A 19401-nucleotide genomic window follows, 5' to 3' on the forward strand; every position below is an offset into this window, starting at 1 on the left:
AAAAGACAAAGTGAGGTCATAGAGCGAAGGGAATTGAAAGAAATCAGAGAAAACATGAATGAATGCCCTCATGGGGGTAAGAAGGCAAAGCAGTGGAGGAGACAATGAGGATCCATTAGTGTGGTATTTTCAAGGGTATTCTGCAGCAAATCAGAGAGAAAATTTTCCTAATTTTCCTTTGCAAGAAAAGCTTTCACGAAGAAAGACAAATATAGGCATGGAAGGGTTGTTTTAATCGCATTCTTTATTATGGTGTCTTTTAGCAGAAAAAAACTTGCTAGAAAAAAGTACCTAAAGAGAAAATGGAAAAGCTTGACAAAAGACAGAAAAACTGTAAATAGGAAATGAAAAAAAAAATCTTTTAAAATGGTACAAAATCTTTTCTTAAATGTTTAAAATTTGATTTCAAATTTATTTAGATCTGTTCAGCTTTTTGTCATTCCAAAATATACTTTTTAAATTAAATAAATATTGCATTAAATCGATTTTAATAAGATTCGTAATACGATGGTGAATAATATGGACAAAATATTCTTTTCTACTCAAGCTATGTGCTTGATGAGGGAGATTTAAAATTGAAGAACACAATTTAGATTTAATATAGAGCTAAGAATTAAGTCTATCAACAATTTAAAAACTACATCACATAATTTTTCTTTTAGCAAGAAATATGAAAATTCCTCGAATATGTTTAATTTTCTTGTGTATGTTAATCAAAAATTTTTGATATTTCGGTCTTCCTAAATTTCAAAAATCTCATAAAATAAACGAAAAAACCGTATTTTAATTATGCTAATGTATAATAAAAAAAAATCTTACTCATTCTCCCAACAGGAAGCCTATTGGCATGATGTAAATTAATTTTCTAGACGACCTCATGTATGTACTTACATCAAAGTAAAACTTCCAGGTGAACCCAAAGATAAACTAAAAGTTCTTTGAATATTATGAGAAAAAGAGTTGAAATTTTCCAAGAAAAGGCTTCGTGTGTATAATTAAATTAAGAGATATCCCGCATGTAGTAAAAGGATGATGCGAGTTTTCGCGCGTTTTTCTCCTCAATAGAAACAGTACGTGTTCAGAGAATTCGATGCGCCTGAACACACCTGTTGGGCCACAGTGGGGAAAGCTCCGGCGCGAAAAAAGCTATGGCTCATGCGGAGGAGCTTTATAAATACGGTGTGTCAGTTCCATTGGAGCCACATAAGCTCCGACACGGCGCCAAAGTGAAGAAGCCTCCCGAAAAGGAACTCAGAGCGCGATACACCAGGAAAATTATTTCTCTCCACTTTGGAACAGTTTTGTGATTTATATTTAGTTTGTGGAAGTGACCCTTCCTCTGCTTGTGAAGGGGAGAAAGTTTTTCATTTTGTGATTGTGACTCAGGTGAAAAACGTGTGTGCAAAGCAAAAATCTCAGCATATATTGAGGAAATAATAGCCAGGAGGAGATTTAGCAGCTTTCGCACGGCAATTGGCCAATTCTTTTCGGTGCGTGGTAGAAGGACAAAAGAATATATAGCAAGAGGAGCTTAAGAAGCACTCAAATTGAATTCATTTGAAATTCATATTGAGACTCCTCGTCAATTTGTCTATTTAATTTTCCACCCTCTTTTTCCTCTCTGCCCCTTGGTTGGGGCAAACAGGCAAATAATTTAATATCAAATAAGACTTCAACGCGCTGTAATTTGAAAGGAGAAAAAGGTCAGAAGAATTTTAACACCTTCTTTCCCACGACGGAATGACGGGGTGTAAAATAATTTCTCTCAGGCTGTTTGAGAAGGGTTGAAAAATTGATCAATATTTTGTCTGAAATGGTTTTTCAATGACTCATTCAGTCGGTTGGAAAATTCATGTCATTGAAAGGTTTTATTTAGTGTGGTAACAATAAACTAAAAAAATATAGATTAACATAAAACTAGATAATTATTTCATAAACGATATAAGCTCTTAATCTCTACTCATTAAATAAATGATGGGTTATGTATTACCGATTTATTTAATTAAAAGACGCGTAATCCAAAGTAAAGCAAATGAGCTATTGAAAAGGGCAGCAAAAGCGATCATTGAAATAATTTATTTATCTTCACTGTACTGGTTTTTTAATGCAAACTACCCTTCTGGATACAAAATACAAATTATAAAAACGTAAAAACTATAAAAGCTTCACAATTAAATTCTTTTTGAAATAAAAAAAGAATTTAAAATCATTGCAGTTAGAAATAAAATCTATTTAATACGTTTAGGCTTTGTCCGTTTGCTTTGATGGTATTTTCCTAGAAAATCTATTTTAATTAATCAACCAAATTGTAAAAAAGTACATATCAAAAAATGTTTGGGTTTATCCCTTTGAAAGTGTTTATAGTTTTAATTACAGTGTATAACAAATATCACAACAATTTTTTCACTTACCTAATTATTCCTTTTTTCCAATTTTCCATGTTAGAGAGAATGAAAATAAATTACATCATCCAATTTTCGGCATAAAAAAGATTACTTTAAGCATATATTTTATTAAAGAGATATAAGGTATCACAATTTTTAATTTAAGCTTATTTTTTCATCAATGATCCACCCCTTATATAAGTTCTAATATACCTACATAGCAATTCTCTGCTCCCCACAACATCATGTTATTTTAGTGGGAAGACGTGACAAGGATCGATTTTTTCAATTACAGATTATTGGGTTGATTATGAGGGGGATTCCTGTGCGTTTTTTTCTCATCAACTTCTTCTGTCTTTTTTCACAAGCCCCCATTAATTATTCAGCGACCAATAATTCATAATTCCAGCAACATTAATTTGCTATATGAAAAATTGACATTCATTTATGGCACGTGGATGCGGTTAAGTGAGGGCGGATGGGTGAAAAATTGGAAAATATTCAACAAGCAACGTTGTTTAATTTTTTTAAATAATTTATTATTTTAAAATGCAGCAAGAGTTGTTAATTAGCTATGTTGGAAAGCTGGTTTGAAATTTTTCACGCCTGTTAATAAAAAAAATGAAAATCTGCTTTACTGTACTCGTTTTAGAGAGGATTTTCACAATGAAAATATCAACTAATTTAGTCTCATTTAGCTTCTAACTACATAACTTTTCCTGCACATTTTTCACTCAATATTTCCTTCTGTAAGTGTTTTAATTAAAAATTATGTATGTATATACCTACTCTAATATGAAAAAAAAAGATTGTTCTGCATTTTCCTGTTTGCGAGAAAACCCGCGTTAAATATCATTAAATTGCAATGAGTTTTTACACAATACAAGCTAGTATTAAAAAAACACCTGGTTATTATTAATTTTTCACTAATTTTTCATGGGGGATTTTCATTATTAATTATTCAAAATAATTTTAATCAATGCAATGAACTAAGTTTTTTTTCTAAAGCTTTTGAACTGAATTTAAAATATTAATTAATTATTAACTGAACTAAAATATTTATAAGGAATAAAGTAATTGATTTTTTTGTGTTCCACGTTGTGGGTGGAAATTGGAAAAAAACCAAGTTGTTTCACAAAAAAAAAAAAAAGAAATTCAAATACATATTGATTTTCATTATAAATTATTTATTTGAAAATTGAAGAACATTGAACTGCAATGAATTTATAATAATTTTTCTCTCGTATACACAACACCCCGGAAAGCAAATTATATCTAACCGCAATGAGGGTTAAAGTTCAGAAAAAAAGAGTGACATTTTCCAATTCTCGACACATTGTTAAAAATTAATGCAAAATTCTGCGGAAAAAGAACTTTTCCCTGATGAAAATTTAATTTATATATTTCAATGATTTTCAACTCTTAAGAATTTATTAAGTCACGTAAAGTTTTCACGATACATACAAACAACGTACGTATGACTCTGTAATCTCTTCAAACGCGATAATTATTGTTCACACAACACTGAAAGACAAAGATAAAGTTTCTTAGGTGGAGGACAAACTTTCCATCATTTCAACACAGAGCGTATTTTCCTATTTTCCTGCTGTTTTTAAATAAATATACTTTACTTCACACCCCCTGAAAAAGGAGGAAAGTGAGAAAATGTACACCAAATTAACCAAATTTCCGTCAAAGAAAATTAAATTACCTATATGTACTTTGCCGTGGAGACGCCTGGTGCTATTTCAATCAATATATTTTAATTGAAAAATTACAAAGTTATTTACAATTTTCAATATTTTTCTTTTTCTTTTTGACATGTTACTTCCCTTTGTTAATACTTTGGAATCATCAAAAGGATCCTCTATCTACTGCGTTTTATGACTTTTACACTCATCGCTGGAAAATCTTAAAAAGAGGTAAATATTTCAATTTTTTTGTGTGAAAAGAATTTACATCAAAATCAAAACTTTTTAAATAAAAAAAAATAGCATTAATATTTAATTTCTCTAAATACATTGTATTTGAAATAATTAATTTAGATCGAATCCTGTGAGTGTATTAAGTGAAAAAGTTTATATTTTGTGCCAAAAGTTCATTTAATCAGATTGAATGAGAGACGTCGATATAAAACAAACTTAAAATTGAATTGTATTGTATTAAAAACCTGAAAAAATAATCACCAACAAAGTTTAAAATCTTGTTTAAAATTCAACAGAAAACTTATTTAGACTGCATAAAAGCTTCGAAACTTTTTTTCAACTCCTCCATGTTGTTTTTAAATCCAATATTTGCAGAATATTTAGAGAAAACCTTGTTTGCAGATGTCAAAAAGCAAATTTCCTTGTGGGCGGTCAGCTTTTGTATGCTTTGACGTGGAAAAAGGCAAATTGAACTTTTTATTCCAGTCAATTTAGATGCAATCGAGCACTTTATTTGGTTACTTTTGCTCCGAGGCGATGCAACAAGTTGACTTGAATTACCCTCTGGGGGTTAAATTGAGTGTGGATTTTTGGCTGGGAGATATATTCTCTGGTGAAATATTTATTCACATATGGGGAATTCAAAGGTATTTCCAATTGATTTTGCATTGAAGTATGAAGCGATAAAATGTGCGAAATGCGTGGAAAGGCACAACACCTGTAAGGATGCCTTTCACGGTGTTTTCCGCAGGGTTTTCCTTTAACTTTGCCTCTTTGGAAACTTTTCATGGCGTGCGCGAAAAAAAAAAGTTGAAAATTCAACCCATCAAGCAGGATGAAAAAAGGAGAAAAATCGTCAAAAAGTCTGGGGAATTCACTCAATAAATTATAACGACAAACTTTCACTTTACATTCTAACGTTACGGACTTTGGTGTCATTATGCAACCGTGAGCTCAATTTATTCTTCACCACCAGCTATGGAAAACTTTTTATTTGCTACAAAGTATAGGTATATCGGCAATAAAAAACTGAAGATGATTCATAAATCATAAAACGTTATTGGGGTTGAGAAAGTTTCTAAAATAATTCGTTTATGTGCTTCCGCATTGAAACAATGTTGAACATAAAATTATGCATTAATAAAAAATAGGATGTTTTCTTATTCGGAAATTTATCTTTAAACATCCTTTTCAAATTCTTTTAAAATTTGAATTGGTTCTATAGTATTTTCTCTGATAAAATAACAATGAAAACTTTTAAAACTATAAAGAAATTAACAGAACAAAGAAATAACGCAGAAGTTTTGTCAAAAATTGCTAAATGTTCCATTTTAGAGTATATACTTTTTGTTTCTAACGTTTTATTTCTTCTTTCTTCATTGAAGAAGCTTTAAAACACACCCAACAAAAACTAGAGAATTTATTTGGAATATTAAAGGAAAAAAATCTTTGTTTAATATGCTTTGACTTCCAAAAAAATCCTTTTGTAACATTAAAGTGATTCACCTTCATTTTACGTGTTAACGCTTTTTCCTCATAATTTCAATCTTTGATTGCCTCCAACTCATCCCTTAGAGCTAAAATTATTCCTATACCAAAATTTATTCGTCAAAGTATTTAACTTCCCTGTGAAACTTCTTAATACCTTTCTGTTGTTCTTACCAAATCGTACATTCACCCTCCAATTGTTTGATTTACAAATTGCTTTCTCATATCCCCTCGAGGATTCTTTTGCTTTTTGATGGATTTGCGGGGATTTTTGATGGTCCATCAAATGGATTAATGACATGGAGTATAATTCTAAAAGATCTCTCTGCCCCTCCCCCCCTCCCATGATTGTTAACCTCATTGGCCTTTTCTTCGAGTTCTTCAAATGAAGGATGTGCGGTTTGATACTAAAAGTTCTTCTGAAGAGCACTTTTGCGGTATGCCCTCAATGAGTGTCGGTGGTACTTCAAAAGGATCCCAATGTCACAAACTTTTATCGCAATGACAATACTTCACAAAGGTGTGAAAATATCCTTGAAAGTTTGTCTTTTTGTACAGAGACAGGGAAAGCACGAAGGAGTGTTACCACTTAGAATAACACTATACTTGCACAATTTATCTTATATTCATCACCACTTTAATTCAATTTTCGGTACATGGTGTGTGTCGTCATTTAATCAGATTCAGAACAATGCGGTATTGCATCTGCGAAGATGCCAGAGAATGTAAATTTATTCATTGAAAAAATAAATGTAATTTTTCCATAGGATTTTTTTTATCTAATTTATGTGAATTGGCAGCAAAAATTGAGAAACCTTTTCCCTTACTAATTTTTTTCCCTTAAAAAGTTTGTTCCACAAAAAAGAGCTGTGTGCGAACAAGAAGCAACACCTCGAAGGCATTGGGCTGATTGATTCTTGTTAATTTTCAGCGTGTTAATTAATTTCCATTCTCGGAGGAAAAATTTAAATTGGAGAATTCTGTTGATTAGCGACTTAAATTTTAATCTTATTTCAATTTCTCCATTATTCCCAAAATTTGTATCCTTTTCGTTTACGCGCGCAATTTTATCTAATAACTCCCCGCCTCCTCCATCTACATACATGAAATCATAAATGCCATAGGAGGGTGTTCTATGTACATAGGTGGGAGAACGCCACAGATTACGGGAGGAGATAATTCTGTTGGCGGAGACCATGTAAATTCATATTAAATGATAAGACGGAATTACGATAAGATTCGTGTGGAATTGTTCTCTATATAACACACACAAAATGGGTTGAACATCTTTTTAGCGTAAGCGATAAAGCACAGATTAATGAGATTCATGAGGGTGGGTGGTGGGAATTTCGTGAAATGAGATAGGCCTTTTAGTTCACTTTTGTTAGATAAATTGCCAAACAAGAACATCAACTTATATGTATACACATTGTTGGGAGTTAACAACTATTGAGAATTTTTCTAATTGACTTACGCATCAACAATTGCGTCAGCATTTAGTGTGCCAGATTTCGTGAATATAAATCACAAATTTATTGATACGATAGGCTATCAATTCTTTGTCCATTGAATGAGTACACATTAATGAGCTTTTTCTTACTAATACGTCGCGAATGGGATTAAAATAACTAACTTATACGAGAGTGGTTTTATACGTGGATAAAGTATGTGCTTTTCGCTGACAACAGAAGACCTCTTTTGAGTTGAGCTTTTAGGGGGCTTAACATTTCATATAATTCCAAATCATAATTGAATTCGCTAGAGGCTGCAGATGGAATTAGAAATACATCTCGCGAAATCGCAATTTCAATTAATAATTCACATCAAATTTCGAGACATGCTCTGCTCACGCTTTGAGGATATGTATGCCCCCATCAAACGATGGCGGGGAATTAATAAAATAATACTTAACTTTGTCGTTTAACAAAAGCATATTTTATGTAGGTAGTACAAAGGAAACACAATGCCATCACTTTCCCAGGTAGTATCGAAAACTGAACTATTTTTAATGGAAATTTAATCAACTCTCCTCTAACAAGCTGATGGTGCCACGCAAATTGTGCAAATTGGTGAAAAAGGGGAAAAATTTAGAAAAAAAATGGAATTGCAAATATGCCAGAAAAATTGTAAATCACAAAATCTGCATACTGTATGTGTATTATTATTATTCATCGTAATCTATTCACTTAAACTTAAACTATAAATCTGTATACATTGAAAAGCATTTTTGCAAGAATTAATTATTTTTTCTTTATTTACTTTATGCACGCTTCCATAAATATTCACAGATTTGCCCAAAAAATAATTTTGATTCTGGAAAATATTCTTCATGGAATTTTACGTCACAGAGACTTTCCACTGCGATCAGTTGGAAAATATCTGTGCCTAATGATTTTCCCAAAAATGCTCACAATGACGTCACAAATTAGTTTTTTGTGTCTTTCAATGCTTTCAACGTATGACGCTTATTAAAATACCTATAAAAATCATAGACGAAACATCAACGCGATGACTCGCATATGTATTTAAATAGACAAAAAAGAGCAGTGACGTCATTTGTGTGTGGATTTCCCTACAAATACGGGTAAACTCTTTTTATGCAATACCAATTTATTAAATCTAATTACAAACTGACGATAATCCAAAATACATAAAAATTAATTGTGTCTCTATTATATCGTAGGAAAACTTTTTCTGAGAATATAATCATCGAATAAATTTTTCAGCTTTTTATCCGCATGAAAAAGTTTTGATTTTTAATTGAATTTTCGCTGTAAGCTTTTATATAGCTTTCCGTAAATTGAGCACTCTCAGGACTTTCTCTGTGTGTTATATGTAAGTAGTTCTCGTAGATGAAATAATACTATTTTATCCCCTGAAAAGTAACATAAGTATTTTAATAATCATGCTCTCAAGTATGAATATTTAATAATTTCCTCTCTGAAGATGCTTCCTTATAAAATTAACACTTTGTTCAACACTACACTTTGACATCGCATTTTCACACTAAAAGAACTCTTATATAAAATTCCTAAAAGGATTTACCAGTGTGAGAAATAAAATTTAATTTAATTTCCATGGAAACTCTTACATACCTGCAAGTTGTATCTCCTGCATTCCTCAAAGTTTTTCGCAGATTCACGCATCTGTGAAAAACCGCATTTTCACGTTTGTATCCTTGAAACTCACGCCGTGGTTTTGAGAGGTAATCATTAAAAATTTACAACTAATCGGGATATTGTGGCTTATCCGGATACAAAGTAATGTAGGGGAAAAAAGTCTCCATGGATTTATTCCTCATGCCTACACAACACCTGTTGCAAATTCCGAACGTGAAAAAGGATCTGCAGGGGAGTCTCGTTCGCTATATCGAATTTTTTTGCTTTAGCATTGGAAAACGAGAAAAATTGTATTATTTACGAGACACATTTCTGTATGGAAGAATTTTTCAACATACCATTTTGGTAGGTGAAAATTTTTACGGAAGAATATGGTGAAAATTTCAATCACTTTATTCAATTTTTGAATGACGACATTGCTCACAGTTAACCCAGTTGTAACAGAGTTGAAGAAAATTAACGTAGAAAAATTTTATATAAAATTTAAATGTTTAAGTATATTTAAATTAAAGGCGTATGAGGAGAATAGTTTAGATTAAACGCACTCTGTTAAAGAACTTATAGAAAAATCATGTAAAATGTAGGATTTCTTGATCGCAGAATACGACCCATTCTTTCACATTTTATAAATAAAATTTCATATCATATCTTAAATATTTGAATTTATCAACTCTTCCATAAAGCCACCGTTTCACCATTAAATTGAATGAGGGGTTATAAAAAATGTCGCATCTCAATAAGAAAGAGACTGTCGCATCACATGAATACGAGTACCATGAAGAGGGTAGAAAACGAAAAGAATAACACTTTTCTAAATTTGAGAATGATTTCTTCACTCAATTAAAGCTATGTGGATTAAAGGCATGTCAACGGATGAATTCTTTATCATAAATTGGAATTCATTTTGAAATATATTTCATTTATTTCATTGAATTGGATTCATTAAATTATTTTTTTTGTAACTTTTGGCCTTTCATGAAGTCTGCAAATTAGTCCCAATTATATTTAAAGTGCAGATTGTGGTTGACCTTTTTTGTGTCCTGAATATTGGCAAAAGCCTTGTATAGGGAATGCAAACTAATTAATGTAAATTATTATTTAAAATTCAGTGTTAAATTTTATTTATAGATTTATATATTCCATGATTTCCCTGCTGAAAAGGTACATAAGAGTTCTCTTCAAAATATATTAAGTGAAGTGTTTAAGCCTTTCGTACCTTTGCACATTCATTTGGTCATACGCTAACTCAAGCGTGATATATTGTATTTTTATAAATTTTAATAATTTTATAATTTTTTCAAGATGGAAATGCGATAAAAGGCAGAAAAAGGCTAAAGAAAACGTTTAAACTAAAAAAAAAAGTCATTTTGAAAGGTTTCTATATTTCATGTGATGCAAAAAGGTTAAAATAAGCCATCACTTACAACATCTTGCATAAATATTCCTGCGTGTTCAAATGAGGGTAGTACACGAGAAAGAAGTATATTTTTAATCGATTGTATGTCATATAAAAGGTAACTTACGTACTGTTCGGGAGATGGAAATGGTTGATTCTTCATGTTAGGGGGTGTGAGAGACAAAGAAATTATAATGCCATGGAAGGAGTTCCATCAATAATAAATAATGTGTGTTATTACGGATTCATTCACCAAACCCATCGAAAGAATATAACCAACTGAGCTTTTCTTATATTCACTCCCCTCTCCCACGACTTTTTTTTCCATTTCTCTTGCATTTTTCCTTTTTGGTATTATTATTTTTCTTCTGATTGTGACACATCTCTTTGGCTATACACACCCCTACCTCTGCCGTGAGCTTTCTTATTGTAATGCACAGGACAATGTGCGTGAATGTGTAATAAAATAACTCGCTATTGTGCCATTCTGCCATAAAGGTTTTCCCACTCTCTTTCCCAAAAAGCTCACACCATTCACTCCTTTTCACATTTTGTGCCAGCAACGGAAGAGTTCAATGGAGGCGCCCGGTGAGCGCAATCACAGTGTCCTCCCTTCCTCCATTGCCCTTCCCCCATATTGCCCAGGAGACATTCCGGAGTCAAGCGGGGGCGGAAAAGGGGGCAGATTTTCATTTAACCTCCCCGTGTATATATAGGGAAAATTACTCAATGCGCATTATCTAATGGAGCATTTGGGGATGTGAATTGGATGATTATGATGCAGAGAGTTGTTATTAAAATGAAACTTGGGAATGTTATTCGTGACGTTTTCAAAAGAACCTCATCCATATACAAAAGGTTTACCATTCTACGAGGTAAACTTTCACCAAAATGATGAGAAAAATCTCTGTTATTTCACCACTCGCGTAACCGCACAAAGAAATGTAGGTACTGGTGGATTTTGCGGTATTATTGCTTTTTGCTTTGTAAATTAGATCACGTGACTCATAAAAATCTACGTTATTTAATACTAAAGACGCGTGCAAAAATGTTCAATAATAATAAAAAAGTAGAATAAATGGAATAATGTACATAATTTAAATAGAAATAGGGATTTTGGTATATAACTAAGAATTTTCCATAAAGTAAGCATATCAATGATTTTGAAGGTTCTTTTTAAGTCCTTTTATGAAAAGTTAAAAAATCGTGGGTGGGATTTTAACGTGGTTATACCACCTATTGCATTCTATTTAAAATATTTTGAAAAAATTCAGCTTTTTATGTTTGAATAAGATAAAAATATTAATACAATAATTTTCCGGGTTTTTCGGCGGTTAAATGGGTGTTCTCACCCAGAAAAAAATGTTATTTTTTGTAAAAAATGTTTGCAAATAAATTCCTTCTCTCCGTAACCAAACCACCAAAGGCTCAAAAAAAAATTTTTTTAATCTGCTGAAATTGCAGTTGAAAAAAATGCTTTTATAATATTCTTTCCGTTTCCAGTGACGTTTCGGTAAATTTATTTGCATCGTCAGTTACCCAAAATTTGCAGAAAAGTTCTTAAATTTTGTGAATTGAATTTTGATTCAAAATATTTGTTTTCGGTACAAGAAAGGGTCTTTTTAACCTTCTCCTGCTTAGAATATTCAGATCTGTTGGACATTTACTACGTGGTCTTGTTTAAATTATTTGTTGGACTTGTTCTGAAACTCATACCCTGACATCATTTGTAGCATCAATTTCATTCTGGTTAACGTGAAAAACTATACCTGATGCTCACCTGAATGCGTTTCTGGATGGGGGTGAAAAAAAATCACCCTTGGGCTTTGTTTGCGCGTCAGAAAAAACAACCCATTGTTGGAGGATACGGTGCATTTGTTGCGTGTCTCTGAGCTTGATGTGCTTTGCGGTGTCACGGCCAGAGAAATATCTTATAACCCATCAGACATTGATGGGTGCATTTATTGCCTTTGATGACGCAACAGTGCTCAATTAAGATCAACATCTCTCAAGAAAAACTTTGTGAAATTTGGAAAAAATATTTATTTAAAAAAACCAGAGCTTATACAGTGGTATTTGGGGTTGATTAAAAATAAAACCTCAAATATAATAAATACTGAAGTGTGAAAAACAGAAATATTTTCCACAAATTCAATTTCAATGCACGCAAAGGTGAGGAAATTGCAAATTATTTAGTTGGTTAAAAAATCGATAGATATTTTAAAATTAAAGAAGAATTGATTTTCCATGCTGGAGCGAAGGAGACAAAAGGAATTTTCGCTAGGGAATGCGATTAATAGGTTACCTATGAAAATGTTAGCGCACTATGAGAGCGAAAAAGCAATTCTATAAATAATCCCCAGTGCCGTCGCATTATCAATAAAATACCCAGACTTGAGTAGATAATAAATAAGATAGAGGTAAATCATTTTGATACTGAAAGTACTCCTGAGTCATTAATTTCCAGGCCAGAGAGTGTGATTAATGCCGGTGTGGGTGGCATCTGTGGGAAGCCATCCACGACTTGGTTGCGGGGTTTGGGGGGAAAGCAACAATTTGTGACTTCAATTAATTGCTTTCACTTTACATTACATTGAAGCACTTTTCCGCCAAAAGTACCTACTTTTCCGCCACTACTGCTGAAAAGTTACTTATTTTGTGGTCAATGACATACAATCCATTCCTTTTTGCACGCACAGTATCCAAGGAAAGCTTTCCGGATATTAATAATTCTTTTTATTCTATCATGTAAAAGATATCTGTGTATTAAGATGCTTCACCAAAGGAGTCAATTACCCTTCTTAGTCAGTATATGTATAAACCTATTGTATAGTCTGTATCATTCAGTTGACCAGAAGATTGACCTCAAAGTCCGTCGTGTCAATATTTTCTGTTACTAAGAGTGATAAACATCAGTTACCCAAAAGTCAGTGTAAATATAGAGCAAAGCTTCACAAAGTACATATTTAGACAGAGAAAATTCAGCTCTTTGCCAAAAGACCACAGTTTCTCTTTTATAAAACATTACAAATTATTTAAAACAAAACTTTCCTAAAAAACATAATAATTGATTCATTGGATTAATATACTTTATGTATAAATAAAAATTATACTTAATCCATATTCAATCTTGGATTAACAACTCAAACAATGAATGTTAATTGCTCTTAAAAAGGATAAATCGATGTTGACATAATGTCCGAAAAGCTCATATTTGATGGCATAACATAACAATAGCAATAACAAACAGATTGCCCGACTTGTTGAATGTTTAATGAAGCATCGAAATGGTTATGTCTTCATTTATTGATAAATGGACAACCGGAAGGGAGTATACATATATGTTTCTATATATACAATGAAGATTGGAAATGCCTTTAGTGGATATTATTGGATTCAGTTAACAAATAAAGTGAAAAATTAGGAGTTTCACGACAGCGTTCATTTTGTATGTTAATAATAAAATTTTACATGATTTAATTGATGAAAATGATAAATTGTAATATTTACAAGATTTTATTACTCATGAGCTATCTCCAGGATAAGGGGACAAAATAAAAAAAAATAGAATCTAAAATATGAAATATTCTTACAAAATATTAGTTCATCTTTGAAAAATGGAAAGATATATTTTAAATGACGTCAAAGCTTCGCCTAATTAAAGCACCTTATTCTTGTGATAGGTACATTTGAAAGAAAACAGGGAGTATAAAAAAAAAACATAAAACTCAAGAAAAATGAATAAGCACGTGACTTTACTTATAAATTCATTGATTTTTCCATTAAATAATTTAGATCAAACCTAGTTCGTTTTTTTTTTAATTTAATTATATTCGAGTTTATCACGCATTTCTCCGGAAAGAGTCCAGCAATAATCATAAATAAATTGATACAAATACTGAACAAAAGTATCCACTCTCGCGTAGTCCTCGAGGCTCATACATTCACCGTCCCATGGGATAAATTTTTGTACAGAAGGACGCACATTGAGATACCTGACGTATTTTTTTATTCCAACTCATTATTCTAATTGTGTCACGAAAATTCATTTCTCGTGTAGCCCCAGACACGAGGTTGTTTAGTGCGGGGACCAAAAGTCCAACTTTTGAGATGTTGAGAGACTCTTGTCAGCCCTTCTGAAATTTATACTCCCAAATGAGACATTAATTAAGCTGATGGGGTCCACTTAATTCGTTTCATGACGCGCAAACAAGCCTCCAAATTGATCCCTACCCATTTTTCCAGGCTCATCCAAAGGCCCTTTCATTTCACACTTTTTCCCTTTCCCGCGCAGGCTAAAAGTTGTCTCTTTATCAACAAATTTCCCACAACATTGCATTCAGTTATGGGTAGCAAATGGTTGTATTGGGAATCAGTACCAGGCGCCCCCATTGCTGCCACCGTATACAATAATTTTATATTTTCCAGCAATATTTGCGTGGAGAAAATGCAATTTCCGGATTGTTTTCAATTATCGCACTTTCCCCTTTTTTGTATATACCGCGTAGTTAATTTCCTATCCTATTTTCCACCCACGTGAATATCAAAATTCATAGCAAAAGAGGGGTTGATTTTTTTCTAGGAAAAGCGAAAGCATCAGTAGACCAATTCCACGTGTTGCTTAATTTTGTCGGAATAACACTCAGGGGAAAAATTGTTGTCTATCCAATTTATCCATGTCAATTCTCCTGTATTCTTCTCTGGAGATTTGAAAAAAATTATGAAATATTCACAGATAAACTGCTCTGTTCTCTGTAAGCTGCAGAGGATAAAATCTAAGTTGCTTAAGAAATCTTTTGGCTAATAAACATAGTCCGGAAGAACATCTAATTTCAACGTCAATTCCACACCCTCAACCCTCAATGATCCTTTGACCCAAGGAAATCCCCATAGAGGGGGAATAATTCACAAGGGGATTAAGGATGAAATCTTGGGGAATGTGACAAAGAGGCCATTAGGGAACAATAAAAAATTCTCCTTTTGCTTTTCTCTTTTGCAGGAAGGAAAAATGAATGGCGCCAAACAATCTCTTCTGATATTTGTTCTTATTCTTGCGATTCGAATGCTTATGGCAGCCCCAGCGATGGACACTGAAAGTGAGTAATCCGTCGTAGATTTTGTCGTTGCTTCAAACATCCAACATTATAATACACTAAACATCATTTTGTGACACTTTGACCTTTTCTCCATGTATAAAACTACTCTAGCTTCTTTAGATAATTAACGCGGAATTCTTTAATTAACCTCCACTTTATAAACAATGACACTTGATGCTCCTGACCGTTCTTAATAATTAGCCACATGCTTAACTCATAGAATGATGAAAAGGTGAATTCTTAATGAAAACTGCAAAAGTTCAAGAGAATTGTTGAATTCCTAATGATGTGTCTCCTTCGCTTTCATTCTAAGTGCCCATACCCTTCGAAAGACTTTTCTTTCAAGGAAAATTTTAAATATAAGCGGATTCTGAATCTTTGAATGAAACTTTATAGGGATAATTTTTCATGATGCTCTCTTTAATCAATGAATGTATATGTATGTGGTACCTACATAAGAATCTAAATAATCCTGAAAATTGGATTTGATGCTACTCGTAGGAGTTTCTTTCTTTGAAGTGCATCACTCACAGAGACATACAGGAGACTTTAACATCGAGTGTTTTTAAGTGATTTTGATTCCCAGAAACTCAATTTAGAATCCCTTCATTCAGACACACACACACGGTCGATATTGTATGAAACTGTACAAAATTAGGTTCGTTAAATGATCTGTACGAGAGCTTACTACAGCGAGAATACACTGGTCCCATTTCACTTTCCGATCACCAAGTGGAACGCAAAGCCGTGCGGTCACCCTCCCTGAGACTACGCTTTGGCAGACGCAGCGATCCCAGCTTCAATCCCTTCCAGGTAAGATATATTATTGTTGAAGAAAAACTGACTAAAAAATAAAGCCGTTGAAATTAATTTACTGACTTTTTATTCCTTTCAATTCTTTTAAAATAGATGGAGAAGATCAACCAGAAACCTATTAGATCACCTTCCCTCAGGCTCCGATTTGGACGACGGAATGACCCACTCTTCCCTACCTTTAATCAGGTAAACTATATTTGAAAATTGCACTAAAATTAAGAAGATCCTTTGACATAATTTTACTCTTTAGATCAAATCCAATTATTTTCAAGCGAAATCATAAAAATTAATCAATTTTTTCATTTTAGGATTTACTAAATGACGAACTTACCTTCAAACGGCCAGAAAGGAAGCCCGCTAGCCGCCTTCGCTGGGGACGAAGTGCAGCAACGACCAGTGAAAATTCAAATGAGGTAAATAATGGCTATTTGTGCAAAATATAACTCATTTATTTAATTTTATTTTATAAAGGAAAACTTTGGAAAGTAAATGGACTTAAATTTATCTCTTTTCACCTGGACCATACATTCATAACGTTTTATTTGATTTGTTCGACTTCTGTTTAATTTATAAAGTCACATTCACAATGCAAATTCTAGTCTTTTGAAGGGGTTTGTTGGGGAAAATGTAATGGAACTCATGCGAAATGAACACCCACAGATAGCAAACTATTGCTTGAGAGTTACCCACGCTGTCGGGAGAAACTAAAACCGAAAAAGAGGTTAATCAATGTAATAAATTTCCGTCGCATTCACATCAAAGCACTAACATTCCGTGGCATGAGGCATGCGTTATTTATGCAGGTGCAGTCAATTCGAAGCCACATTTCATTCCCCATGGGATGCCACCCTCGAATTCAAACACTCGTCTGTGCACTTTCCGCTCACAATGCGAGTATGTATATCAATGGCTTATCTTGCCAATGTAGCGAGACAGAAGAAATTATTTCTATGGGCAGAAAGTGCTGCAAAATGCCATTATCTCTTATCGCATTACATTCTCAAATGTCATGTGTGCCGCCCCTCCTCATCGGCACGGGAGCTTTTCAGCCGGGATTAAGTTTACATTGAAAACTGGAGGAGGGTGGAAAAAGTATCAAATTGAGAGGATAAATATTTATCGGGGCACTTCTGGCGGATAGCTTAATCTTCAAGGAAGCTTTCAGGGAATTAAAGCGGATCATAAGAGTCTGATACTGACTTTAAAGCTGTTGCGCATTTTTAAGTATTCAGTGAGGATTTAAAAAAAATAAATTTTGGGATATCTCTCTCGTGGATGGGGTGAAAATTAGTGGGTAGCAGGACATTTTTATAATGCTAATTTTGTACGCACAGTCTTGTCTCTTGGCCCCGAAATAAATCACATTCACTCGTCAGGATGCTATTTTGAGAACACTCCCTCCACACCATGTGGAAATCTTTATTCCTGTAATACTTGCGCAAGAAAAGGTACATTCATAATACGGGATTACCTACTTTATTAAAAACCTAAAAAACGAAGAAATAATTGATTAAAAAGACTTTAAATTCACGCACGAGTTATCATTATTTGCCTTGAAGTATTTTTCAGTGATTTTTTTTATTTAAAATTTTTTTAAACAGGAAATCGGAAATCCTGGTGATGTCCAAATGACACGAGAGGAGAGGAAACCAGCACGGCTGCGTTGGGGACGAAGTGATGGTGGAAACATGAGGAACAGTATTTTGACTGATGAAGAAATAAATCTCTTGGCTCAACTTCTTCTTCAAGATCAGGTAAAGGATAAAAGCCTTTGCCAAATTTTTCCTGCCATTTGCCAATAAATGTTTTGTTCAACTCCAGGAATCCTTAAATAATTTCCTTGAAAAATCTACGGAAAATCACATGACTCTCAATTAAATTTCCCCCAGTTTTCATCCCCTAAGAAACTAGAAAATCAACTATAAAAACTTTTAGGACCTTCTTCATGCCTGTAATTTAAAAAAATATAATCCTCCTCCGAGAGAGAAATTGATGGAAATCACACATAAAACTTTTCCGGAAACCCGGACAATGAAAAATCATTTAAAAATATATATGCTCGTGGCGTTATAAATAGAAGCCAGAGAAATCTTTCATGACAAATCTTGCTCTTTCTCCAGAATGAACTATATAGAAAAAATATTTTCAATCATGGCACAAAAGAAAAATATCTATTGGCATAGAATTTTTATTGAGAATAGAAAGTTTTCTTGAGAGAGAAAAGAGAGGAGCGAAATTAAAAAAAAAAAAGAAAATTAAGAAAAGTATTAAAAATAAAAATTATTATATGTAACTGAATCACTATTGAGAGAAATCATGTGTAATTAACCGAATCATGATCAATTAATTGATGAAAATTGTGGGGAGACTACTTATTTACGATAAAAAGTGTTTACCTAATTTCGTTGCTGACTGCAAAATGTCTGTTTTAATTTAATCTACTCTATTATATAGAATTAAAAATAAATTAGTGATTATATAAAGAATTCCTCAAAAATATTTCATTTATATACTACATTACATATTACAGTACATAACATTAATTTCCTCAATAAAATCACAAAATTATTGCATGAGTCGGAAAAGTAAAATATAACTGTAAGAAAATAATTTTGTTTTCTTCCGTTTTTTTAATAAAAAAAAATACAGAGAAATGTATACTGAAAATTGAAGAAAAACTTTTACCTATATTATACAAAAAAAAATTCTGAAGAAATAAATTGATTGAATTATTAAAATTATATAATCAAATTCATGTACATAATAAAGAGGAATTATATCAATAGAATGCATTTTAATCTTTGATTTTCCCATCCCAAATGCAATACAATGTGCAATACATCTCCCAAATAATGTATTTCATAGCAGGAAGGACTTTTACAAATATTAGCAGACAGAGTGGAGTCAAATCTCAAGCCACAAACCATTGCTGTGCCGAAATAAACCACAAATGAAAAGGAATTTTAATTGCAAGTTTCTGGAATTACTATTACATGGCTTTAGGTTGTGTCACAGTGAGGCATTGAATAGCCTAAGGCAAATGATTCCAATTTGTGGCGGACGATCGAGGTTTTGTCAACAATTGAATCCAACATTTTCTCACATGTTGTAAAAAAAAAATACGGAAAATTCAATGGAAATTCAGCAGCTACATAAACTAAAAAATAATTGTTTTGC

At 32.6% G+C, this 19401-nt stretch overlaps 1 protein-coding gene across 4 annotated transcripts; it reads left to right on the forward strand.

The window, feature by feature from the left end:
• The first annotated feature begins 1186 nt into the window (after positions 1–1186).
• LOC129789762 (short neuropeptide F) lies at positions 1187–19007 on the forward strand. 4 transcript variants are annotated; one of them, XM_055826808.1, is made up of 8 exons: positions 1187–1490; positions 4246–4306; positions 15312–15408; positions 16067–16221; positions 16318–16410; positions 16533–16637; positions 17826–17978; positions 18046–19007. In XM_055826808.1, exons 3-8 carry the CDS (start codon positions 15321–15323, stop codon positions 18100–18102), a joined length of 651 nt encoding a protein of 216 aa, XP_055682783.1. In that variant the 5' UTR covers positions 1187–1490; positions 4246–4306; positions 15312–15320; the 3' UTR covers positions 18103–19007. The 4 variants fall into 4 exon arrangements, with proteins under 4 accessions (XP_055682783.1, XP_055682785.1, XP_055682786.1 ...); XM_055826810.1 differs by having other exon boundaries at positions 16142–16221; XM_055826811.1 differs by having other exon boundaries at positions 1202–1386; positions 16142–16221.
• Positions 19008–19401: the final 394 nt, after the last annotated feature.

Source organism: Lutzomyia longipalpis, chromosome 2, assembly GCF_024334085.1.
Source record: "Lutzomyia longipalpis isolate SR_M1_2022 chromosome 2, ASM2433408v1".
Lineage (NCBI taxonomy): Eukaryota > Metazoa > Arthropoda > Insecta > Diptera > Psychodidae > Lutzomyia > Lutzomyia longipalpis.

Excerpts from the sequence above, each read along its gene's own strand:
- LOC129789762 (XM_055826808.1), top strand. The coding sequence starts at position 15,321 with ATGAATGGCGCCAAACAATCTCTTCTGATATTTGTTCTTATTCTTGCG. Across the intron at positions 15,409-16,066 it reads CCCAGCGATGGACACTGAAA|GTTCGTTAAATGATCTGTAC; the intron begins GTGAGTAATCCG and ends GTACAAAATTAG. Across the intron at positions 16,222-16,317 it reads CCAGCTTCAATCCCTTCCAG|ATGGAGAAGATCAACCAGAA; the intron begins GTAAGATATATT and ends CTTTTAAAATAG.